The sequence below is a fragment of the Natrix helvetica genome (genome assembly GCF_964273705.1).
Source record: "Natrix helvetica genome assembly, chromosome: 5".
Classification (NCBI taxonomy): domain Eukaryota; kingdom Metazoa; phylum Chordata; class Lepidosauria; order Squamata; family Natricidae; genus Natrix; species Natrix helvetica.
Window position 1 is genome coordinate 68,710,946 of NC_138551.1, and position 27,042 is coordinate 68,737,987.

Sequence of the window (27,042 nt, forward strand, 5' to 3'; positions counted from 1 at the left end):
ATAATCCAGTAGTATTTATAAGTATTTGTAAGGTAATCTGGAAATTATCCAATGGAAGAAGGCATCAGATTTAAATTAATTGAAATTCATATTATTAATGTGGGCACAATTAAAAGCTGCTTTATCTTTATTTGTCTCCCTTATGGAAGGGCCTTACCAGATGATTCTGTCTGAGGTGGTGACAAGATTCTCCTAGAAGTATTAAACAATAATATTCTTTCTGTTCCTGAGATTCCAAAGCAAATTCAGTAATGATCAAATTGATAAGGTTTTTGTCTACACTAGAAGCTGTACGCAATTAGAAAGGCCATGTGTGGCCAGGGAGTAGGGATGGGTGGCATCAGCTGGTGCAATGCCTGGGTACCACAGATGAGTAACTGAATCTGAAGGATGTAGATTCCTCAACATTGAGTTCCCACTTCTAGTCGCCCTTCCAACTTCTCTCTTCACTAGAATTACAAGGTTATAAACCCTACTACCAACTTTTGTGGGTACCAATGTTGCTGGTTTTATTTCAATAGCACATCAAAACGAATGCTATGGGAACAGCAGCTTTTCTAATATTTTCCTTCTGTTTCAGAGACATGAGATAACATATCATTCATGGGGTGAGAAAGAGTCCTTAGATCATTGTAAATGGGATTAGATGAGACCAGTCACTAAATCTGATATCTACTAATTATTTCTAGGAGAACAATATCAACAAGGGAATGTTGTTTGAGGACATCAGGACTTTTATATTCAGGATACTTTATGTTATGTTTGTAATCTGGGAATCACTATCATAAAAAAGAGTGCCATAGCTTTATTTGTAAAGAAGCTGTCCCTAAATTACTTTGTCTATGTCCATTTGTAGTGGTAAAATTAATGCTAACGTTGAACTGGAGCCAATGCAATTAGCACAACACAGGGTTTTAATTCAGGATACTTTATGTTGCTTATTAATAATTTTTTCTTACTTTACAAGATTTTGCATTTATGTTCATGATACATTGCTAAAGTGATGCTTTAAAAATCATTATTTTAGTCAGATGAATGCATGGTGTTATTTAGTATAGAAGCTATAATATTTATAAATCATCATACATTGCTGTATCAACTTTTTTAGGTTAGCTTTTTTTTAGAAGGAAATTACACATTTAGAGCTTTATCCACATTTCATCTATGTTAAACAGTTCTATGTTCATTTTTACAGATGATCATTCCAGAGTAACTTTAATGCAAATAGATGGATTTCAGTGTTCAGACTATATTAATGCTTCATATATAGATGTAAGTGAAATCATTTTCCTTTTCAATTACTTATTTTTCCAAAATAACTACATGTTTTTAAAAGCATCTTTAATGTATATTCTTATAAAAATAACACACATTTTTATTTTCTCATAGGGGTTCAAGGAAAAGAACAAATTTATAGCTGCTCAAGGTATCTTTTGGTTTCTATTGTTTGACAATTTAACAATTTCAAAAATATTTAGTTTAGTCTAAAGTAAGATTTTAAGGATTTTGTAGATTGGTTTTATTTAATCTAAGGTTAATGAGTATGCCAAAACACATAAGTGTTTTTCTGAAGAATCTTTAGATTGAATAAGAAGTTACCAAGAACTGATTTGGAGAAACAGCGGTGCATAGTATCAGAGGAAAAGGATGAAGTGTGACATTTGTCTTGACTTAACTCTTTATATGACATTGGGATTAAAAATTAGATATATACAGAACCCAGGGAGAGTTAGTAGAGATCAGTTATGTGTATGTGTGTGTAATTTCAAGTCAATGTTGACTGGTGACTGCGTAGATAAGTCCTGTAGTTTTCTGGCTTAGTGTTGAAAATAGAACTAAAACCCAATCTCTCAGTTTCTAGCCTGTTTCGTTAACCACTAACAAACTGGCTGTTAATAGTAATTATCAGAAAGTAAAAATGAAAAGTTTGGATTAGGGTTAAATTTTAATGTGGCAAATATAATTTCATCACCATGTTTAGCAAAGTTATAGTTTGCAGGAAAACAATGAAGGTGTAGACTTTTTGGGGGGGAGGGTTGGGGGAAGGTCCTAGATAAATAGGAAAATGGCAATATATTTGAATATTTAATGCAATGTATATAATCAATTGTCTATGGAGTGTCACCTTTGGTACATTGTGTGTGCACGTGTGTATTTAATCCAATTTTCCAATTTGAAAACATGTACACAAGGGATTGATGAAGTCCATGAACTGTTGAGGATTATATAAATATATTTATAATAGATGTCAAAATCTCCTTAATTCTACTGTTTATATTTCATTTTATTTTTTGAGTGAGAATAGGGAAGTAACTGTCCAATTGTGCTAGTGTATAGATTTTTCTATCAAGATGCAAGAAGAGTGCATTGGAACACAAGCATGAATTGTTGTTTGCTTGAGCCAATTAAACTTTATATTTCTAAGGAATAAAGGATTAGGGAGATATGTCTTTACAATTGAATTTCCTTGTGATATATTCACCTCACTAGCAAGAATAAACTTTGGATTCAGGGCCACTGCACAATTTTCTATCATTTTATACCTCAGCCTGAAGCTTCAGGAGGAATGTGTTTTAAAATAACAAACATAGTGTAGAGTTTCTGTTGCTAAAAAGAGGGATAGTTTATTTAATGGACATAATGAAAAAAATGTATTGTCAAATTCCAATCCCAGTTGGCCTGTTTATTTCAATTTTAATATGTACTTTTTAATTTTGTTTCTTTTCTTTGGACTTTCTGAATGTTGTAAACCTCTTTGAACATGTCTTATAGAATTTGATATTCTTTTCAATAGATAGGATAAGAAACCTTTTTCTGTGCTTTGTATAGCTGTTAATTCAATAATTGTTTTCTATATCTAGGTCCTAAACAGGACACAGTAAATGATTTCTGGAGGATGATATGGGAACAGAAGTCTGCAACTATTGTTATGTTAACAAATGTGAAAGAGAGAAAAGAGGTAAGACATTTTAAAGTTTATTTCCCTCCAACAAGTTTGGATCAGTCCAATAGCCCACAAAACTATTAGTAACATAACCACTTCCTATCTCATCTTATCAGTAAAATGTCAAGTGTCTCTGGTACAGTACAACTCTGCAGTAATTTTAATAGTCTGTGTGTGTGTGTGTGTGTGTGTGTGTGTGTGTTACATTTGTACTGATAAATAAAGGGAGACTAGTATAGATCTATTTCAAGCTATTTAGCTCTCATCAGCTAGCCATACCCTTACTGGTAATTGAACCTGGGCTGTATTACATATCAGGCAGATGTATTAGCCACTAAGCCACAGGCTTTCCTCCTTTATCAGCTAAGCCAGGGAAATAGATATGTATTGTGTCACAATCCCTGGTATTTCTGCCTGGATGGCTCCTAGGGTGAGCCGAAAGACAGAAAAGGGAAACAGTATGCTCCCTCCCATATTTGGGCATACCAGGGGTTGTGACACCATACATACATACATACATACATACATACATACATACATGTATGTATGTATGTACGTATGTTTAATAATTGGTGTGTTATAGGAGCAAATTATCTGAAATTATTTGACTGCATTTTTCTTTGTCTGATTTCCTGGCATTGTTTGATAGACAAAATTTACAATTTCATAGCTCCAAAGAGTGCTAGTAGTACATTTAAGACCCAACTTTCCTTCTACCATCATTATTACTACCTGAATAATATTGATTAAACTCAATATGAAAATTGCATCTTGCAGCACATCTATAAAAGTAAGTAGCAGTAGTTAATGAATGCTGATTTGCAATAAATGAAGCATGGTGGGCTTTTTTGTTGTTGCTCAAGGATGAACTTTTCTGGCACATAAAGAGAAAAAAAAGAGTGTATGTAGGCTATATTTTTGAAAGAAAAATGAAATAACCTGTCACTGCTGAACTTTAGTTCCAAACTATATTAAGTTCTTTTGCCTTCTAAATAGACCCAGACTTGAAGAAATGGATCTGTAGAAAACTCAGACAAAGTTGATTGTAAAGTTGTATCTCAAAAACAATGTTAGTGCTATGATACCCCCCAATTTATCCTGATCTTACTTTGAATGTAATTTAGAGCTGTATGGTTCTGTTTGGTTTCAATTTCAGAATTAGCCCCCTCCTCCTTCCATATAGTTGCAACACAATTGTATGTTTTTAACCTGTTCGTTTGGATGAAACATACAAAATGCTGATGTTGGTATGTTTGTGTTTTAACATTTGTATAGGACAAATGTTTCCAGTATTGGCCTGATCAAGGATGCTGGACCTATGGAAACATCCGAGTTTGTGTGGAGGACTGTATAGTTCTTGTAGATTACACCATTCGAAAGTTTTGTATTCATCCGGTATTTCATTTTCTCTTATTATTCCTTTCAAATGTGATTAACTGTAGCTCACACTCTTTTTAGAACAAGGAATATTTGGAATTACAGTATATGTTTTTGTTCAAGGATAAAAACTCAAGTTATTTCACTCTTATTTATATTTTCTTGATATTATTATTTTAGAACTCATACTGAGATTTTATTTGAAATTATATGCATACTTTGAGCCTAATGTTCTCCATAGTGAGGGGAGGAGTATCCAGGATGGGTTGACCTTGTCCTCTCATTGATTGGGCTGAGTCAGATAAGCTCTTTGGGCCATGCCCTGGTCACCAGGTACCACCCAGTTATCGACTCAGCCCCTCAACGGGCGGCTGTGATCATCCCAAGCTCAAGGAAAATCTTTTAAAAAGGATTGAACTCATTGTTAACTGGATTGCATTCGCTGCCTCCCTGCCTGAGTGAGTAACTAGCTCTTGGCTGATTCCCTGGTCAGGAAGAGAGAGAGAGAGAGAGCACGCGCAGCAAGCCCTTCAGGGCAACGCACAGCCCAGGTCATAAAGAGAGACCTAGGGCACTAATCGAGACTGCAGGCGAGGGGACGTTCCCCTGAAAGCCCCGGGAAGGCAATCACATCAGAGAGGCTCAGACGGCACCGGAGCGCTCCGCCGCTCCCCCCAGGGGGTCAAGCGGCGAACCGCAGTGTTTTTAAATGCAGCGGAGCGCCTGCGCCTGCCTGCGAGTGCCAGAGAGAGATAGCAGCCTGCAGTAGCTCGCAAAGCTCAGAAGAGAGCGGAGGAAGCGAGAGAGAGAGCTCTCCAGCAGCAGCGGAAGCCACGCCGCAGCCCCAAAGGCACAAGCCACTGCCACGTATTTCCAGGGAGAGGAACTTTTTGAATTTGGAGCCGGTGGCCATTTTGGAACCACGTGATCCAAGATGGCGGTGCCCAGCAGCACAGAGGATACTGGCAAGACTCAAGACTCCAGCCCAGCAGCCAGCAGCCCCACCAGAGGAGCAGAGGAGCAGCTAAACAGGTCAGAGGCTGCTACAGAGGCTGCTAAGGGAAGAGGAGGCGGCAAGGCAAAGGCAAAGAGAAAGCACGCCTCCTCCAAGGGGGCCAAAGAGGCAGGCTGCAGCTCCAAGCCCCCAAAGCCTGGCTTCAAATATGAAAGGCGGAGGCACCGAGCCTTGGAGCGCATTTGCCACAAGGCCAGAAGCAAGAGGGCTATCCCTGGCCAGGAACCTGGGGAAGGATTTCCAGGGATTCTTTCTCCTGGCAGGACTGCAGATGGGGAACCCCCCGCACAGGTGAGGATTCCCTTTGATACTTCGGGCATCTGGGGGGGGCTGCACAAGGATGGCAATCACACTCCACAGCAGCGGGACCCTCACCACAGCCCTTCCTGTCCACACTGCTGGAACAGGAGCAGGAATACCATTCACAACAGGGATGCCCAACTTCCAGGATATGATGATGCGGGCCTTCCAGCAGTGCATGGCAGCAACCTTTCAGCAGCCACAGATACAGACCCAGGAAGCCCCCGTGCCTAGGGTCTCGGAAGGGCTAGAGACTCAGGAAGAAGATTTTCCAGAATCACCTGCCTCCTCCCAGGGGGGCAGCGATTCGGATTTCGAAGACGGCGAAATCAGAGAGGAAAGACTCTCTGAGGACGAAGGCATGCCTCCCCCAAATCTACCTTCTCCAAATTGTTCCAGCTCTCTTTGTATAAATCCCTTCTGTTCAAGGCCAAGACATCTGCCAAGCTTGGCAACAGGCCAACAGAAGCCCCAATACAACCCCAAGGGTTTTCAGTGGAAAACATTTTCGAGGAGCAGGCCATCGAGGCAGACACGGTGCCCACACCCAAGTCTTTCCTAGACATGATCAAGCAGCAATGGGCCTCCCCTCACGGCCCTGCATATGCCTACTAACATGCCAGGGGAACCAGAGGATGCCCTGAAGGCAGAAGACAAAAAAGCTGGCCTCACTTTACAGAGGACGCATCAAGCAGCGGCCTGGGAAGTGAGAGCAGCCACGACCGCCTCCTTCTTCAACCGTCTTCTCTGCTGTGGCTGCCAGACCAGCAGCGAATTCCCATTTTGGATGGCAGGGCCCACCAAGATATCAACAAGCTGGTGGCTGCCACCCAATTCTCCTCAGATGCTACCTTAGCTGCAGCCAAGTTTGCCTCCAGGGCGATCGCCTCATCTGTAGCATCTCGCAGGCTGCTTTGGCTGATACAGGGGGCAGAGGGGGTGGACGCTCCCTGATGCCCATGGCCCCGGAGGCTCCTCTATGCCTATCCACCATTACCCCTGATTCCCAAATCCTGCAGGAGGGGGCGGAGGTGGTGGTGATTGCCCCACACTGGCCCCGGAGGCCTTGGTTTGCCGATCTCCAAGCTCTCTCGGTGGATAGGCCCTGGAGGATCCCCCAGGAGAGGATCTCCCTCAGCCAGGGATCGCTGGAGCACCCGGACCCTCAGTGGCTTCAGTTGACCGCTTGACGCTTGAGCGGAGCATCGTGAGGGAAGGCCACTTCTCCCCCAGGGTGATACAGACTATTCAGGCGGTTCACAGACCTTCCACGGAGCGCATTTACTGCGCTACATGGCGTGCCTTTTCAACATGGTGCAGCTCCAGGGGCCACAATCCGGTTCGAGCCACGATCCTGCAGGTTCTGGACTTCCTCACTAGGCATAAGGTTGTGCGAGCTCTTAACATGGGTAACCCTCCCTAGGGATGTGTAAGCTTTGGTACGTCCCATTCTGGATACTCCTCTCCTCACTATGGAGAAAGGGCGTTGGTACTTACCTGATACGCCTCTTATCATAGGTGGGGGAGGAGTATCCAGCCCCTCCCTGATAGGGTTATGTAACATGAGCGTTATGTTTGAGGGTTGAGCTGTTCTGTTGAAGAAATAAATAAAGGTTGAAACTAAGATAAAGTCTGGAATGGATGACACAGCGAGTCGGATAAGGTTCTTCGCCAATAACTGGGTGGCACCTGGTGACCAGGGCGTGGCCTAAAGAGCTTATCTGACTCAGCCCAATCAATGAGAGGACAAGGTCAACCCATCCTGGATACTCCTCCCCCACTATGAGAAGAGGTGTACTTACCAACGCCCTTTCTACTAGCACCTTTTTGGGATAAATTATGCCTCTTTCAATAATAATGTTTTTAGAGTGTCATAAATAATAAAATGAGAGGAATAGAATCAGATGCAATAGAATTTCAAAACTATGGGCAGATACTTTTACCTGCTCTGCAATTGTATGGTGGGAAGATTTTTGATTGGCTTTAATCAAACAAATTCGTAGAAATTTTATTGAATGTGATATACACTAAGGAGCCCTTGGTGGTACAGTGTTAAAGTGCAGTATTGCAGGCAAACTCTGGCCATAGCTTGGAGTTCGATCCTGAGAGGGCTCAAGATTGATTCAGCCTTCCATTCTTCCGAGGTCAGTAAAACAACGACCCAGATTGTTGGGGGCAATATGCAAATAATGTTTACATTGTAAACTGCCCAAAGAGTGCTGCAAAGTTGTATGGGACAATATATAAGCTATTGCTATACTGCATTTATAGCTCTCATATGGTTTCCTGTCGATATCTGGTTTCTGTTGTGGGGATTTAGTTGTATTAGCTTGGCTATTGGTCTGATTCAGTATCACGATTGTCCTGACAGTATATTAAAATGCAAAATTTTGGATGCTCTTTTTAAAACTCTAGGTATAATACTATACCTGACAAATTGAACCCAGAGAATATTCCAGGTTGTAATGTCATTGTGGAAAGATAAATCTGTTTATTGTACACACTTCATCTACAAGTGATTTTGGTGTATGATTGATTTTATATCTGCTTTAATTCTTCTCTTTAATGTGGATCATGACGAGGAAGAAAAAAGTCAATAACTAAACCATCATTTAAAATGTAATTGATTATATTCCTATTTTGTGTCTGGACCTTCAGCAGGTTTCTGATGGCTGTAAAGCTCCGAGACTTGTCACTCAGCTTCATTTCACCAGCTGGCCTGATTTTGGAGTGCCTTTTACCCCTATTGGAATGCTTAAATTCCTAAAGAAAGTCAAATCATTGAATCCTGCACATGCTGGACCAATTGTGGTTCACTGTAGGTATGTATCTATGTGAACTGGAGATGTTTATTCTTACCATTGTCAGAGTGTAGGACAGTGGTGGGATTCAATTTTTTTTACTATCAGTTCTGTAGGCGTGGCTTGGTGGGTGTGACATGGCTTGGGCGTGGCTTGGTGGGTGTGGCAAGGGAAGGTTACTGCAAAATCCCCATTTCCTCCCAATCAGCTGGGATTCGGGAGGCAGAGAATATATGGGGGCAGGGCCAGTCAGAGGTGGTATTTACTGGTTCTCCGAACTACTTAAAATATTCCACTACCTGTTCTCCAGAACTGGTCAGAACCTGCTGAATACCAGCTCTGGTGTGGGATTAATAGCCCTAATCCAAAGGATGCTCCATGGAACAAATATTGAAAGATGTGTAAAAGAGAAATAGGAACTGCCCTACTTTTCCATTCACAGAAATCTGGTGGTTCTAAGAGATGCAGTTGAACACAACTTCCAGACAGTGTGCTTAGATATGAATAATAAAATAATAATAAAAAATTTAATTTGTTAGCCGCTCCCTCTCCACAAGGGACTCGGGGCGGCGTACAATAAGAGCACATACATATATACATATAAACATACACATACACGCATACACATACACGGAGGAGGTAACAGTCATTAAATACATACAATAATAGTAATAAAATTAGCAATTAAAATACCCCAAATTAAAAAATTACGACTGTCAGGAGGAATAGGATGAAACTACAGTTGAGCCAGGCCAGATAATTGAAAAAGGTGGGTCTTGAGCTTTACACGGAAGGAGCGGAGATCGGAGGTAATCCTGATGTCAAGGGGGAGGTCATTCCAAAGGGCTGGGCCCATCACAGAGAAGGCCCTGCTCCTGGGTGTCGCCCCCCGACACTGTTTAGTGGACGGCACCCGGAGAAGTCCCTCTCTGTGCGAGCGGATTGGTCGTAGGGATGTATGGGGCAGGATGCGATCCCGCAGGTAACTATGATATAAAAATACAGGAGAAATAATACTTAGAAAGTATAGACTCCTGTAGACTAATTTTAGTAATTTATTTCCACAGTCTTCTGCATAGTAATGTATAGAAAGAACATTGCAGGGAAGCTGAGTTTCAAAATTCAGAATTGAAAATATATCATTAATAAACTTTCAGTTAAAAAAATGAGCTGTGGCAGAATTAGAGGGAGAGAGGAAGTTGCAATGATATCATAAGCAAAAACAAGTAGCTGATATAATACATAGGAAAAATCTCTGCCTAGCACAGGATGCCATGCCTTTTTCTTTTCAAGGAAGGCTGAAGATTATTTGCCATGGCAATTTAAACAGCAATCTGTGATAATTGTGCTCCCTCTTGTGGTTGTTTAGGAGGTTAAACAGGAATGTCTGTGGATGTAATGAGATTTTGGTCAGTTTACAAAATCCAGTAAATTAAGTGAATTAGTAAGCAAGTAAGTAAGTAAACTGCCAACTCACAAAATCCAATAAGCACAAACAAACAAATAAACAAACCGATTGCTTACACATTAACAGGCAATCTGGATTAAAACAACCAAAACATGGGTTTTACGAATGCCTCCCAGTGAACTAGATGCTCCTGCTTCTATGACTGTTACTGGTATTCTTACTATTAATTTAAGAGGTAGGTGCTGCAGAATATAAAGAAAAATAAATAATATTGGAAGTAAGATACGTATATTGTTGCAGTGTGTAGTAAGATGCATTATTCCACTGTGGTTTGCTTAGTTGCAACTGTGTTTTTTCCCCCAAGTGCTGGTGTGGGTCGTACAGGAACATTCATAGTAATAGATGCCATGATTGACATGATGCATGCTGAACAAAAAGTTGATGTTTTTGAGTTTGTGGCAAGAATTCGTAGCCAGCGTCCACAGATGGTTCAGACAGATGTAAGTAATACATATATACATACATACATTTTCCAGTAACTATAGGAAGCCTTCTTCTATATGAATCTTTTGCATGTTCATCAATAAAAGTTATTTTTTATCGGTGAACATTTTCTTCTCACTGTTAAAATTTTGTAAATGACAGAGAAACAAAAAGAATGTGCAAACAATTTCATTTGACATTGTATTCTGTCTCAAATATGTCAGGCGTTCTTGTTCCCTTAATCAGTTGTATTTATCCACAGTGAAATTGTCACATATCTCATTTTCTCACTGCTGACTTGATGATATCTTGGTGTTTAGAAGAATCACCATCTATTTAAATGATGTTAAAGCTGCAGCTAGCTGATGATAGCAAACAGGAGAGTTTTGTTCTTCAACAAAGCACTTTTTTCTTACTGAAAATATTTGCCACAAAATAATTGATACAACCCTCTGTATAGGCTCTTGTTTCTATTTTAAGATTATCAAATGGGAGATGGGATGGATTATATTCATTTCCTTGTTAGATTTTTGCAGCTTTTACCATATCACCTGACCTCTTTTTTATTTTGTTTTTGTTATGAGAACATTCATGCTAGTTTGCAATAAGTAGGTACCACTCTCGATCTTTAAGTCTCAGATGTAGAATTTAAGACTTCAGGCTACCAAGGTTTGAGTTTAACCTCTTTTGTAACTTTTGTAAAAAAATCAGCTCCTCAAACAGCAGCTTGGACAGTACATTTCACCAATGTGCAGTAGGACTATGGGCATGCATGAAATATGTAGGTTGAAAACTGCCCATACCTTCAGGGCAATAAAAAAATACTCTTGACATATCAGTCCTGTCAAAGAGAATATATCTATCCTGCACTTGTTGCATTGGTTGCCAATAGGTTCCTGGCTCAATTCAAAGTGTTAATTATCACCTTAAAAGCCTGTTGCAGCATGATACTGGACTGCACAAGGCAATATCTAATGAAAATGGAAATATATCCATCTGTTTCAGTTCTACAGAGAGACACTTTTCCAAGTCTCACCTCTTCATGAGGTTCATAGATTGTAGGCCAGGTGGCAGACTTCTAGGAGGCAGCCCCATTTAATGTAATTCCCCCTTGAATTACAAATAACCCTATTCTAGGGGCATTTTGAAAGTTAGTGAAAGGAGTGCTGTTTAGTTGAATGTCGCCACTAATGAATCAGAATTATATGTTGATTTTTACTGCCTAAATATGATTGTAATGCCCTGTTCTCAGCTTTATTTTATTATTTCCAAATCCAGAGTATTTTGGGACTGGAGGAGGCTATACAGATAGTCCTCGATTTACAACAGTTCATTTAGTGAATGTTTAAAGTTACAAGGGCACTGAAAAAAGTGATTCATTATCGTTTTTCACACTTACGATCTTTGCAGCATCCCCAGGTCACATGATCAAAATTTGGGTGCTTATATTTATCATGGTTGCAGTGTCCCAGGGTCATGTGATCACCTTCTACGACAAGCTGACAAGCACAACCAATGGGAAAGCCAGATTCATTTAATAACCGTGTTACTAAATGAACAACTGCAATGATTCATTTTAACAGCTGTGGCAAGAAAGGTCATAAAATGGGACAAAACTCATTTAACAAATGCTTCACTTAGTAACATAAATTTTGGATTCAATTGTGGTCGTATGTTGAGGACTACCTGTACACATTGTAAAAATAAGTGAAATCTTTAATTTTAAAACAATGTTGCTGAATTCTATTTAACTAAAAATGCTTCAAAGGTTGTGATTTAGAGTGTTCTGTTTCTTTACAGATGCAGTATTCCTTCATATATCAAGCCTTACTTGAATACTACCTCTATGGAGACACAGAACTGGATGTATCGTCCTTAGAAAAACATCTGCAGCCATCAAATAGCACTACACCAAATTTTGTTAAGATAGGATTGGAAGAAGAGTTTAAAGTAAGCCTTTAAAAAATGTTATAAAATATGATAACAAAGTACACTTTTAAAATGTAATTTGGTGATTGACCCAATACTTCTTTTTTTAATACATTAATTTTCTTCTCCTAAAATATTTGATTTTTTTTGGCAATATCTCTCAGTTATTTATACCTAAAATATCAAGTTATCCAAAATGTTATAATTGAAGTTATTATTTCTAGGCTTTTAATTTTTTTTTACTGAAACTAAGTACTATGAAAATAAAAGCAGCATCATAAAGAAAATATTAAAACAAAAACCTTACCCAAGCAAATATTTGAAAAAGAAAAAATTGATTGGGAGTACAAAGTACATTGATAGTGTTAAGTAGGAAAAAAATAGTCATGTTCAAAAATAAATTTGTATTGGTGAAGGAAAAATTACTCTGTTAACTATTTCAATAAAACATTCTTTTAGATTCTTATAGGTGTGTGAATTTTTCAGCTGATGCTATTTCATTAAAAAAAAGAAAACAATTTTTATTTCTCTCTCCTCTCTCCCCCAAAGTACCTTAACCAGTATAGTATAACAAACTGGCCTTAACTTCCTTACACTTAACTTCCTATACAGCCTATAGACCAATCAACACTAAGTAGACATTATATGGTAGATATTTTAAATTTTCCTTATATAGAAGTATGTAACAAAGTTTCAGTGCAAATGTAAATATATGATATATTGGTTTATCAAGCAGAATTTTCCAGAAGAAAATATGATTAAGACATTTTGGTTGAACTTGTTACTGTTCTCACATTGAGTTTTCATATTTTCATTTGTAGTCATTATGTAATTTTTACTTTTGTTTTAGAAATTAACAAATGTTCGAATAATGAAAGAAAACATGAGAACTGGTAATCTGTCAGCAAATATGAAGAAAGCAAGAGTTATCCAAATAATCCCATGTAAGAAATTAAATTGCATTTTCAAATTATATAATTTAATTGACAAAAACTTACCTAATAGAATATTGTAATGTTTTACAAGCAACAGCAGGTGGCATTGCAGACTGAAATATAACTAAATTTTATTAAAGCTTGCTGACCATAACTTATGTTATTATTGATTATAAAACATTTTGAATTTTACAAAGTCTACTTTTTTTGTCCTCTAGATGATTTTAACAGAGTGATTCTTTCAATGAAACGTGGTCAGGAGTACACAGATTATATCAATGCTTCCTTTATAGATGTAAGTACTTTTCTGTACAGAAAATGCACATACTGTAAGAGATGTTAACACCTTTTCCAGAATATTTGTTTAAAATTCATCTAGAAAAGACCATGACCTTCAGCATTACTATGTGTTAATAACCTGTTAATTTAAAATAAAGGAACCGGAGCTTCTTAATAACAATAAAAAAGACCTTGTATTTAGAATATCAACATAATTGATCAATTGATAAAAAACATCCTTGCCTTTTTGTTAGAATCAAGTTTAATTTACTTTTTACTGTGGCAGGATTTATTTTATTAAATTGAGAATAGAAATATATAACTTTCTTCGCTGCTGTCAAACTTTTCTCTGTCTATTTTGGTGAAGAATGTGTTTTTTCTTGGTGTTTTCTTGACGTTCATCAATAGATGACTGTCCATTACACAGTATTGAACTCACATGGTGCACTATGTCAAAGTTGTATATTCTAAGCTTCATGGAAGTGTATGATGCTCAGAATGCTTTGACTGACACCACAGTTATCTCCAAAATTTGCCATCTAATTGTATTGTGAATAGGACAAATGAGGAAAAAACATTATACACATGCCTGAGAAATGATCATATTAACTATATTTAATGAATTTGACATTTTAAATACATGTAAATATACAGGAGAAGAGTCATTTACTGCCCTGGTCTCTTCTATGGTTCTGATCTCCTCAAAGGTCAACTGTAAAGGAAAAGCCACACACATTGGCAGTAAACATAATATCACTTCTTTGATTTTGACTTTTGTTAAAGTAAACCAACCATTGCGTTTTGTAAACTGTGGCTTCCAACCATAAATTTGGCCATTGTGGCTACCTCAACACTATTGTTACAAGAAGTCATGTGTTTTCTTGTTTAGTGATGTAGTCAACATAATGGTATTCCTCTCACATCCTCCTTTCAGATGAAAGAGGGTTCATTATTTATTAACAACCCTTGCCTTCTTTGGTGCCACGCTCCAACATGTCTTCTTTTCAGTCATTGTAACTGGCAGAATACAAAAGCCTCAGTGAAGACTTAGGCTAAATTTGCTTAATTAATTTCTTTGATTTGTGGATCAGAGTGAATGGGAGTGGGACTGGAAGGACCTTTAGAACTTTAAAGAAAACATCTATTCTGATAGATCTATTTAATATAAAATTCCTTTCAAACAGAAGAGAATCTAGATCATTGTCAAAGGATAAAATTTTCTTTATGTCTAGGGCTATCGCCAAAAGGATTATTTCATTGCAACTCAAGGACCTCTTCCTCATACTGTGGAAGACTTCTGGCGAATGGTGTGGGAGTGGAAATGCCACACCATTGTTATGCTTACAGAAGTTCTGGAAAGGGAGCAAGTATGAGCATTTTGTATAGTATCTTGTAAATATTTTGTTATTAATATTTTTTGAAAAAACAGAACAAGAGTATGGGAAACTCATTATACATCATTAACACTGATTTGTAAAATGTAGTTCCTCAACAGGCCTAGCATGAATTTGTCCTAGCAAATGTTTTGCAGTCCTGAGGCTGTGGAACTACAATTGATGCTTTTGCCGTTGACCAGGATTTTAACTGTTCAATAAATCATGAAATCTCCTGTGAAGGAGCAAAACTGTTGAATTGCTGCTGAGGCAAACACCTGTCTATAGCAATAGCAATAGCACTTAGACTTATATACCACTTTACAGTGCTTTACAGCCGTCTCTAAGAAGTTTATAGAATCAGCATATTGCCCCAACAATCTGGGTCCTCATTTTACTGACCTCAGAGGCATGGAAGGGTGAGTCAACCTTGATCTGGTGAGACTCGAACCGGTGGCGGCCGGCAGTCAGCAGAATTGGCCTGCAATACAGCATTCTAACCACTGCGCTACTATGGCTCTGTCACAGACAGACAGACGGTTTGCAAAAGCATGAAGTACGTTATAATCACATGTTTTCAGAAAATGTAGAAATCTAAATTATCATACCCTGTGCCATAGCCAAGGTCCCCCAAAAGTTCTCATAATTCAGAGGAAGATACAATCAAATGACAGGTAATTAGGTGTGGTTGTGTGCTCAGATGTTAATGATGCAATTTCCTTATAGTAAGAATTCTGTATATTTGGTCTTAATTGGGATATCAGACCCAGTTTGGTGCGATTCTTTTCATTACTCGGATAATATGGTACGGTACAATATAAGTGGGTGGGGAAGATTGGGATTAATTTGTAAATCACCATTCCCAGAAATAATTGACATACAGCTTAGATAGCAACAAGAAATCTAAAAGCATTTTTTTTCTGTTTCTAAATTTTACAGGAAAAATGTTTTCAGTATTGGCCATCAGAAGGTTCTGTTTCTTATGGAGAGATTACCATTGATATTAAGAATGACTTGCTTGTTGATACTATAAGCATAAGAGACTTTTTGATTATACGCAACCAGGTATTCTTCAAATTTCCCTATTTCTTAAACTTCTGGGTTTTGTTTTTTTTACTCTTGTATTAAATACATTTTACTTCATATTTATCAGACTGGTCAGTAGTTATGAAATCTAATTTTAACAATAGTATTCTATCAGGAATAAACAATAAGGGAAATTTTTACTGCCGAGAAATTGAATCATACCCGTCTGTAATTGGCTAACAGTGGAAGTTTACAAGTTGACTTGGCTACATTTTGCAGACAAGAAAGAAGATATATACTGCAGAAGTCAGAAATAAAGTCACCTCTTCTACACGCACATGCACGCACACCACATATACATGCCCGGTCTCTATGTGTGTATTATACATACACACCTGTATGTATATAAGTACAGTATATACAATACATATACACCCATACATACATATATGTTTGTATGCATGGTGTGACAGCACCAATGCGAGATATTTATTTCATTTGATTCTATTTAATCCTTAAATTAATGAAGAACTTCCCTTCATCAGTTTAGTGTTCAAATTACTGGAGAATGTTAAAAATGGTAACTCTGGGTGTATGTATATATATATATATATATATATCTCACATACACAAAATAGATTAAAAATACTACATATATATATGTATGTATGTATGTATGTGTGTGTGTGTGTGTGTGTGTGTGTGTGTATATATATATATATATATATATATATATATATATATATATATATATATATATATATATATATATATATATATGGCAGTGATGGCTAACCTTTTTTTCCTCGGGTGCCGAAATTGTGTCCGCACACGCTGTCGCATGCACTCACATGCCTACACCCATAATGCAATGCTCCTCCCGCGCACCCCCCTGCATATGCGCACGAGACACCCCCCCAAGCACTCACTCTGTGGATGCCTACAACACCCCCCCTTTTAACCACACATCTCAAAACAGCTCTGAGAGGGGGGAAAAGCCTCCCATCGAAAACAGTGCTGAGTGGGGTGGGGAATCCTCCCTTTCCTCCTCTCAGCGATTTTTTGCGAAGAGAGTCTTTTCCTCCTCTCAGCGATCTTTTGCTAAGGGAAACAGCTTTGAGAGGGGGGAAAAGCCTCCCATCGAAAACAGCACTGAGTGCGGTGGGGTATCCTCCCTTTCCTCCCCTCAGTGATCTTTTGGGAAGGGAGGCTTCTCAAAATGGGATGGCCCCATCTCTTTGCGCCCCTCAAGCCATCTCTTTCTCTCTCCCTCTGCCCTTCCCCAATGGCTCAGCATGAAAAACTGGGGGGAACCAGAGGAAAAGGAGGAGGAAGGAAAGGGGGGAGAGAAGTGGGGGGGGGAAGAGAGAGAGAGAAAGAGTGACACACAAAGGGGGGAAGTTGGGAGACGCTCCCTCTAAATACTGACGCCCTCTGCTTTTGGGGGGAAAGGGGGTGATCTCAGGAGGGAAAAGGAGAGGAGGGTTCTTGGTGAAGCTCTACCCCCTATTCCCCTATCCCAGTTAAGCCAGCTCGTTTTGGGACCCAGCCTTTCTAACTTCATTTGGGATCTTCTAACTTAGGTTCTTCCTTTCCTTGCTCCCTTTGCTGGCACTTTCGGAACTTCTCTTTGTTGGGTGGGTGATTGAGGGTGGGGGACATATGACAACATAAGGACCCCCTCCCCAAAGCCAGGAAAAACATAGAGGAGGAAAAGTAGCAGATCACCCAGTGGAAAACCGGACACTTTCCTGTTTTCCATGACCCACAGCCCTGCTGTGGGATGAAACCTTTTCTTGAAATCTGCTTCTCATTTTCCATGGGAATTGACGTTCTCTACCTCCCCCTTCCCAACTCTCTCTGCCATTTTATTTAACCCTTAGATCTATTGAACACACCAAGTCCAAGCCCCCAAACCCTTTTCTTAAAAGCAAGCCCCCCGGGGATCAGTATCTTCTCTGTTGCATTTCTCTTTTTTCTCTGTTTCTCTTTCTCCCTCTCCCCCTCTTTCTCCTCCATTTCTCGCCCCCCTTTTCTTCCTCCTCCTTTTCCTCTGCGAGGTTCCTCCCAGTTCACGCTGAGCCATTTGGGGTGGGGACGCAGAGAGAGAGAGAGAGAGAGAGAGAGAGAGAGAGAGAGAGAGAGAGAGAGAGAGAGAGAGACGGATTGGGGATCCTCGGCCAAGCATGCCAGGGAGCAAAGAGACGAGGATGTCCTGTTTCACAGTCACAGAAGCTGCAGATGTTTCGGTGTTTCTTTTTATTTGCTCACTCTTGGAGAGTTCCCCTCCTCTTTTCTTCTCCTTTCCTGCCTGGCTTTGCAGGCACCCGCAGCTGCGGGCTGTGAAGAAGGAGCACTGAGCCCTGTATTGATGGAGGCGGGAGGAGGCGGGGGGGAGAGACAGAGAGGGAGGAAGTCTTTTATGCCTCTTTCCTTTCATTGGATTTATATTAATTGTCCTTTTTAGTCCTAACCCTGAAACCTGAAGCCTCCAGAGAAAAATGACCCAATGTACAAATCGGAAGTCCGTTCCCGAACTTCCGGTTTGCGTGTTGGGTTGTTTTTCGTGCTCCAGAGGAAAGGGGGAAAAATGGCCAAAAATGAAGCCCAAAAATCAGCTGGCCAGCGCACGCATGCGGACTGGAGCTGACAGAGCAACGCCTCGCGTGCCCTAGGAAATGGCTTCGCGTGCCACCTCCGCGTGCCACCTGTGCCATAGGTTCGCCATCATGGGTATATGGTATATTCACACACACACATACATACATACACACACACACACACACAAACATACATACATACATACATACATACATACATACATACATATATAGATTTATACATATTATTTTTAATCTATTTTCTAATATTACATTGAGCAGTTAAGAGAAAAAGGTAGTAGTTGATATAAATTGCATAATTTTTCTCAGCATTTCCATAATGAATTTGTCCTTGATCGTCTCTTAATTGGAATATTTTCTTTGCTTCTCTCTCTTTTTTCAATTTATATGCCAACCATCTGCCTGGTTTATTTGCTTTTTCAAAGTAATTATGTTTAGTGCCTCTGATTTTTTGTGCTAGTTCTTCCTTTTCCAGTAGATCTATTTTATGTTTGATTATATCCATTTTTATTTTAACATCTTCTTTTTGTGGCAATCTCTGTAACACTTTTTCAAGTTTTTTATAGTCATTGTCTAGGGCTTTATGCGTTTGTCTTTTCTTTCAGTTTCTCTTCCTTGTATAGTCTATTATCAGGCCTCTAATAACAGCCTTCATTGTGTCCCAAAGGTTCTGCATTGATGTATCTTCTTTTCTATTTTCTTTAAAGAAAAAAGCCAATTCTTTTTCCATTTTCTGTATAAAATCTTTTTCTTTCAATGTGATATTATTTAATGTCCATCTAGATCTTATCCTTTGGCCTTTCCATTTAATTGTAATTGGATTATGATCTGCCCATGTGCTTGCTTCAATCTCAATTTCTTATACATTACAAATCAATTCTGTTGAAGCCCATATCATATCAATTCTGGAAAATAATGAATGTATGTTTGAATAAAAAGTATATTGTTCTTTTATAATATTTCTTTCTCTCCATATGTCTTTTAAGTTTATTTCATCTATCATCCTAAAGAAGGATTTCGGAAGCAGTTTTCTATTTAACTTTGTTGTTTTGTGTGTTTTGTAGTCCATGTTCTGGTTTACAATGCCATTAAAGTCTCCCGTCATACAAATATCAACATAGTCCAAGTCCGAATTTTTTTGTGTGCAGTTTTTTATAAAATTCATCTTGTTTTTCATTAGGAGCATAAATTCCAATTAGGAGTATTTTTTTTAATATTATCCATAATTTCCACCATCAAAATTCTTCTCTCTTCATCTGCATGAATTAATTTCGCTGGAATGTTATCTTTAATATAGAAGATCACTCCTCTTTTCTTGCAGTTCGCCAGTGTAGTAAATATTTTCCCAAGCTTTGGTTGTGTTAGTAGGTGTTCATGTCTCTTTTGAATATGCACTTCTTATAGGCAGATTAAGTCGCATTTTAGTTTTTCTAATTTGTGAAATATTTTTCTTCCTTTAATTGCGGAGTTAAGTCCATTTATGATTGTAATCATTTTTTTTTCCTCCATGTTTATACTTTATATAAGGATTTATAGCTCTAGTTGATCTGGGTTCTCGTTGTTCTCTGAGATTTGCACCGCCCACCGCACCTTCTTCCTTATCAATTCCGCCTAAGGCTCCTTCTACATTTTCAGTCTCAATTATAGGTGTCTCCAGTGGTTGCACCAATAATTCTTCTTTTCCAGTTTTCTCAGCCATTTCTCTGAAATGTTCTGCATAGAAAGCTTCTGCCTTGTCAATTGTATCTATTCTGTATCTTTGTCCTTGCCATGTAAACAATAAACCTTCCGGTATGAGCCATCTATAATTAACACCTTTTTTGATCAGAACCTTAATCAAGAATTGATATTCTTGCATAGTTTTTGTCACTAATAGAAATGTTGCAGCATGTAATAGACTCTGAAAGCTTTTATGAACCTTTTTTTAAAGTAAGTCTTGCTATGTCTAATGGAATTACTCTCAGAAAAGCAGACAAGGCTTTGGTATTTAAAACTATTTCTTTCCATTACTTATTTTAAACTTGTGGCTTTCTCATTTCTGAATAACCAGGAGAAGCAAGGCAGAGTGATTCGACAGTTTCATTTTCATGGATGGCCTGAGATAGGCATTCCGACTGAAGGGAAAGGTATGATTGACCTCATCGGAGCTGTTCAGAAACAGCAACAGCAGACAGGAAACCATCCCATTACAGTACACTGCAGGTAAACCCATTGTTACATATTTTTCTCCTCATATTCTTTTGCAGCTTTGAAAAGCTAGCAAGGACTTTTGCTCTGAAGTAGAGCCCGTAAGGTATCTGAAAGAACATTTCACATTGAGAACTCTTTCTTCCAGCATACTATATTTACAGCTGCAGGATAAGGAAGCAGGTGAATTGGCCAATGATGAGCATGAGTATGATGGCAAGGGTATATACCAGGGATGGCAAACCTTTTCGGCACTGAGTGCCACAACCCAGAAGAGGAGCTGCCCATGCACGTGCTGGAAAATGAACTTGGGTTTCCGGCATGCACATGTGCGCTGGCCAGCTAGTATTCCAGTTAATGGTGTGCATGCACATGCGACAATCAGCTGGCCGGTGCGCATGTTCATGCCGGAAAATGAAGACCAGCTCTTCCAGTTTCCAGCACTGATGCACTCACAAAGGCCAGCTGATCGTCACATGTGCACCAAAAATCCGGAAGAGGAACAGGTAATGTCGCCTGTGCCAGACAACATTGCTCTGCATGCCACTTCGGGCATGCGTGCTATAGGTTTGCCAGGATATACAAACTGATGATGCTTCAGATAATCTGGTCCCAAGCCCTAAAAGACTATGAGATAAAAATAGCCATCAGTCAATTGATCCTAAAAACTGACAAGAGAGTCAATGGACTTAACAAAAAAGCACAATGTAATATAACTTTTGATCTGGTTCCTACTTTGTGAACAACGTATAATTTCCAATTTTTTTTTCAAAGGTGGTATCACATCAGTGGTGGGATTCAAAAAAAATTACTGCTGGTTCTGTGGGTGTGGCTTTATGGGTGTGGCATGGCTTTGTGAGCGTGGCTTTGTGGGCATGGCAGGGGAAGGATACTGTAATCTCCATTCCCATCCCATTCCAAGGCAAGGATACTGTAAATCTCCATTCCCTGCCCATTCCAGGGAAAAGGTAATGCAAAATCCCTATTCCCTCCCAATCAGCTGGGACTCGAGAGGCAGAGAATAGATAAGGGCAGGGGCAATCAGAGGTGGTATTTACTGGTTCTCCGAACTACTCAAAATTTCTGCTACCTGTTCTCCAGAACAGGTCTGAACCTGCTGAATACCACCTCTGTCTCGCATGCACCATATTAAAACAGAGTAATCTGGCAGTTACTACAGCGTGGATAGCTGACCATTGTGAATTGTAGAAAAAGAGCTATCATGGTATACATCATGCTATCATAGCATGAAATGCATATGGTGTGGTGGTGTAGCACTTCACAATTCTATAGAAGACTTAACACATGATTCCATAAAGGATTCTCCAGGGCATCTGCAGCACTTGCAACCCAAGAAGAATTTTAAAAATTCTAGTTAACACATCTTAATATCCCTTTGCTTCTAACTGGATAAATTGTTCAGATTCCTGAAGATGTGTTTCATTTAATCTTGTTCACTATAATTATAATTTATTCTTTCCTTTAAGCTCATAAATTATCAATATTGAAAAAGAGAATAGAAAATATTTTTATTGTTAACAAAGTACTTCTAATGTAACAGAATCTTGAAAAGTTGCCAAAGCAATTCTCCAGATCAGTTATAACTAATGTAAATACGGTGGAGTTATTCTGAGCCTCTTTCTCATGCTTACTTTTCCCCTGGATGAAGGATTTCTATTTGTGAGAGTCTTCTTTCCCTCTCCATCTTCCTGGGATCTAGTAAACATTTCATCATAACAGTTGACACAAACGTACTGACCTAGGCTTCCTGATAAAGTAAAAAGCACACATTTAGTCCCAAAAACCCTCTTTTTATTTCAAAGGCTGTGAATTATGTTCATTCACAGCCTGCAATAAGTTCCAAATAGTTGTAAAGAGTCCTACAGTAGGCTGCCAAAGTCTTTCGGGATAAGGCTGATAAGCACCCCCCTTTATCTTTCTTGAAACACTTCCAAAGACTTAATTGGCAATTAGCTTGGCAAGGCCACATGGAGCAAAGAGTCAAAGGAACAGGGGGAGCCTGTTCCTCTGCCTTGCTGATGTCCGACTCTGGAGGCCTCAGAGGCGGCACATAACTACCAGATGGTCCTGGCCCCCTCTTTGCCTCCGATGCAGAGTCCTCTTCCAAGCCTTCTCCAGACTCCAGGACTGCCCCATGTTCCACTCCAATCTCCTCACTGTCCGACTCTGCTGCCAGCAGACCACAACAACAAGCTAAATTGAGACACAATTCAAGAAATGTGTGAAAGTTGGAATTTTTTTCAAACTGCTCTGAAATATCCCAATTCCTAATTCTATATTGTTCTACAAAGTTGAAGAACACTCTCAATCGACACTGAAATAACTATCGTTTCCCCATTTTTCAAGTGAAACTTCCTCTGGATCTTGATGAATGGATAAATGTATTCCAGAGGAAACTTTGTTTATAAGGAATTAATTACAACAACAGCATTCATTCCCTGAACAATTTTAAAGTTTAAATTTTTAAAAAGCGTATTTTTACAGTAACAGGAAGAAGGTTCTATAAAATCTATATACTGTCTGTAAAACTTCAGCAAATCTACAGAATGAATGCCATATCTGGTACTCCTGAAAAAGCAAAGAACTATAGAGTTATTAAGCCTATTTATATTAGCAGAGACTCAATTCTGCATGTAGTATGTTTTATTTTTCTGCATATGATAGGCCAACTTATTTGTCCTTTACTTGTAGTGCTGGAGCTGGAAGAACAGGTACATTCATAGCACTCAGCAATATTTTGGAGCGAGTCAAAGCTGAAGGACTCTTAGATGTATTTCAAGCTGTGAAGAGTTTACGGCTGCAAAGACCTCATATGGTGCAAACACTGGTATGTTGCTTCACCACAATTGATAATATGGCACTAATATTTTAAAAGCAAAATAGAGGCTTTATCTACATTCATACAATAGAATTGGTTTGCTCAAACATAGCGACTATGGGCCTCAGTTGATGGCAACCATGACTGCAAGGATTGCTAAGCAATGCTGTCACACATTAGGACCATATCACTTAGTGACAGAAATTCCCAATTGCCGTTGTGAGTTGAGGAGTACCTGTATAAATTTACTTCAAAATTCCTCCCCAATGGTAAAAATACCCAGTTCTAGAATGCCTAAGACGTTATGTTAGGATACAATTCCAGATCCCCTTATTTTCTAAAAGAGCTGGAAACCAATTATGAATAAGAGCATAGAAAAAAAAAGAGAAAGACAAAAGATTAAAACATCTACTCAGTTTTCATCCTGGCCAGCAGCAAGAATTAGAACAGGCCTTTTGTTTGTTCTATGAAAACTTGTTCTAAAGTGAGTAGTGAATTTGCATTAATAGGCTCAAATGTAGGCCAATAAACTGAAAATACATTCATATTAATGAAAACATATGCAAGTACCAGGATTCATTTCTCATTCAAATAGTTCTTCAAAGGAAATAATTGTTTTGTTCATTGTTTTACACATAGTAGTCTTAGTCTAGGCCAGGAGTGTCCAAACTTGGGAACTTTAAGACTTGTGGACTTCAACTCCCAGAATTCCCCAGCCAGCCATGCTGGCTGGGGAATCCTGGGAGTTGAAGTCCACAAGTCTTAAAGTTCCCAAGTTTGGACACCCCTGTGTCATTTGATAGATAATTGTTCTGAAACATGTAACAAAAAGTGAAAAACATTTTATCTGTATATTTTATCATGACTCTACAGTTTTGAAGTTAAATACGGTTCAACAGAGTTCAAACATAATAATGTCTCTTTTTTGCACCTGCAGGAACAGTATGAATTCTGCTACAAGGTGGTACAAGATTTCATTGATATATTTTCTGATTATGCCAATTTCAAGTGAAAATGCCTGTCACTTTTTTTTAATTTAATCATCTGTACAAAGATTTGTAAATCATGTTAATTTATTTCCATTTAAAAAAAAATCTAAATGTACATATGATTATGTATGTTTTGCTTTGAATGTCTCTTCAGGTGTATGTATGACTCAAATAAGCTTCAACCCTGATCCAAAAGAGTATGCACAGACTCTTTTCATACCATAAAATAAACTTCTAGTCAGCTATTTGGTGGCAAAAGGAAAGAGCTGGTTTATGGGATTTGTATAGTTTTGAAAGGACTTAATATATTCACCCCAGCTGGTTGATAAAGGAGGAAAGTTGTATTCACAGAATATAGTTGCATGTTGGACTACTAATTCAACTGAAGAAATATGTGCAAAAAACTGTGTCTGCATGTGTAACAACCATATCTAGGTCACTGTTTTGTGTTTTTGTTGGTTTTAATTTTAAAGAACTGAGGCCCATGTACAATATAGTGCAGTATATACTGTTGTGAATACAGGCACAATTCAGCCTATGTTAGGCATATTTAAGACTCACTGATTTCAGTGGGTTTAATAAGCATATGCTTAAATATTTCCAATTGAAATTAATGGAACTTTGAGTCCAGCTAAATGTTTAAAAGCACTGTTTCTGAAATTAAACTGATATAGATCTGATCAGTGGCTTGGAAGACAGCCCACTGATCACTCTGAGCCCATATAAAAGCAAAATATATTAATAGAACTTCATATCTCCTTAATTTTGGCTGAATCTTTTCCATATTTTGCCTAAATGCATGAAAAATTGTGATTCATTATCTCTAATTTAAAATCTTATATAATTTATTGTATAGTCCCTATTATTTATATAAAAAAGGAAAAAGAGTACATTTTTAGAGCTAAAAATCATCTTGCTATAATTGAGCAATATTTTATTAAAAGCAAGCATCATTTAATGACTACACCACAAAGATATTATACCATCCAGACTGAAAGGAACATGGGCTTTCTATAGACAGATTTAAAAAATTCTTGAGTTTTCATTTCAATAAGATTTACGTCTGTTTCTTGTTTTCTTATGTTGATGCTATTGTGGTCATTAATATATTCGATCCTGATACAAAATCACTAATATTAATGTGGAGAATTCACTGAAGTAGATAATATACAAAGTGTGCCAGAATATGATAATATTCTAAATATGTATTTTTATTTTATCAATACCAATTAGACTCATTTGCCTTTTTGGTACTGTTTTGATCTTTATAATTAAGCACAACTAGAATAGAGATGAACACAAATCTTCCATAAGCAACAACATACAATATCGTTTTAACTTTTTAAAAAATGTATATTTTTAAAAATAGGACTCTAGAAAATTCTGTTTTAATGCAAGTTCTCGATTAATACCATAGTGTAAATATGGAGTTTCTTAAATTTAATTAGTATTAAAATACAATTTTAAGTTATCATTTTATTGCATTAAGAGAAAATATATTTAACTTATAAACCAGCTGATCAATATTTGATACTAGAAATTTTGTTTTGTTATCATAAATAGCTATAAAGCCAGATATTACATTTATATAAAAAAATGTATCTCTTTAGTAAGCAATCTAAATTAATTCATCACTTGCTAAGTTATACTGAAGGTAATAAAAGTTAATAAACAGCTATCATTTTTAAGCCTAATTGAAGTCAAATATTCAATATTCAATTCACAATAAAGCCCTTAATCATTTGAGTTCTTTTGGTACCCAAGGCACATAAATGAAATAATGATTCCCTGCACTGTATCCCCAAATATCCAGTTGCTCCTTATCTCCAGAGTGCACATATACAGTGGGGCAAAAAAGTATTTAGTCAGTCACCAATTGTGCAAGTTCTCCCACTTAAAAAGATGAGAGAGGCCTGTAATTGGCATCATAGGTAGACCTCAACTATGAGAGACGAAATGTAAAAAAAAACAAAAAACAATCACATTGGCTGATTTGGAAAGAATTTATTTGCAAATTATGGTGGAAAATAAGTATTTGGTCAATATCAAAAGTTCATCTCAATACTTTGTTATATATCCTTTGTTGGCAATGACAGAGGTCAAACGTTTCCTGTAAGTCTTCACAAGGTTGGCACACACTGTTGCTGGTATGTTGGCCCATTCCTCCATGCAGATCTCCTCTAGAGCAGTGATGTTTTGGGGCTGTCGCTGGGCAACATGGACTTTGAACTCCCTCCAAAGGTTTTCTATGGGGTTGAGATCTGAAGACTGGCTAGGCCAGTGGTGGGCAACCTTTTTTTTTCAACTGAGCCAAATCTCGCCAAAACCACGATTGAAATTTACTTTGAGAGCCACATTTTTAAAACCGAAAATACATAGGATGGTACACTGTTTTTAGTTTCAATAAGTTTTTATTGAGAATATTCTGCATGCAAGTATCCACATAGGTCGGGAGGATACAAATAACACAACTAATAAAACAAAAACTTTAGAACGATATTATTTATCGATAACGTTAAATTCCGTAAAATTTGCC

The 27,042-nt window shown here is 38.1% G+C and overlaps 1 protein-coding gene across 3 annotated transcripts in view; it reads left to right on the forward strand.

Annotated features, from left to right (window-relative positions):
- PTPRE (protein tyrosine phosphatase receptor type E) overlaps positions 1–26,342 on the forward strand; it is a 142,733-nt gene extending 116,391 nt beyond the window's left edge. For all 3 annotated transcript variants that reach the window (XM_081955333.1, XM_081955332.1, XM_081955334.1), the window contains 14 exons: positions 1,196–1,272; positions 1,390–1,426; positions 2,862–2,959; positions 4,220–4,339; positions 8,295–8,458; positions 10,210–10,345; positions 12,129–12,278; positions 13,108–13,201; positions 13,411–13,487; positions 14,704–14,838; positions 15,784–15,909; positions 20,542–20,693; positions 23,391–23,526; positions 24,455–26,342. In XM_081955333.1, coding sequence (XP_081811459.1) covers positions 1,196–1,272; positions 1,390–1,426; positions 2,862–2,959; positions 4,220–4,339; positions 8,295–8,458; positions 10,210–10,345; positions 12,129–12,278; positions 13,108–13,201; positions 13,411–13,487; positions 14,704–14,838; positions 15,784–15,909; positions 20,542–20,693; positions 23,391–23,526; positions 24,455–24,529 — 1,577 coding nt within the window. In that variant the 3' untranslated portion in view covers positions 24,530–26,342. The remainder of the gene's footprint in view (positions 1–1,195; positions 1,273–1,389; positions 1,427–2,861; positions 2,960–4,219; positions 4,340–8,294; positions 8,459–10,209; positions 10,346–12,128; positions 12,279–13,107; positions 13,202–13,410; positions 13,488–14,703; positions 14,839–15,783; positions 15,910–20,541; positions 20,694–23,390; positions 23,527–24,454) is intronic.
- Positions 26,343–27,042: the final 700 nt, after the last annotated feature.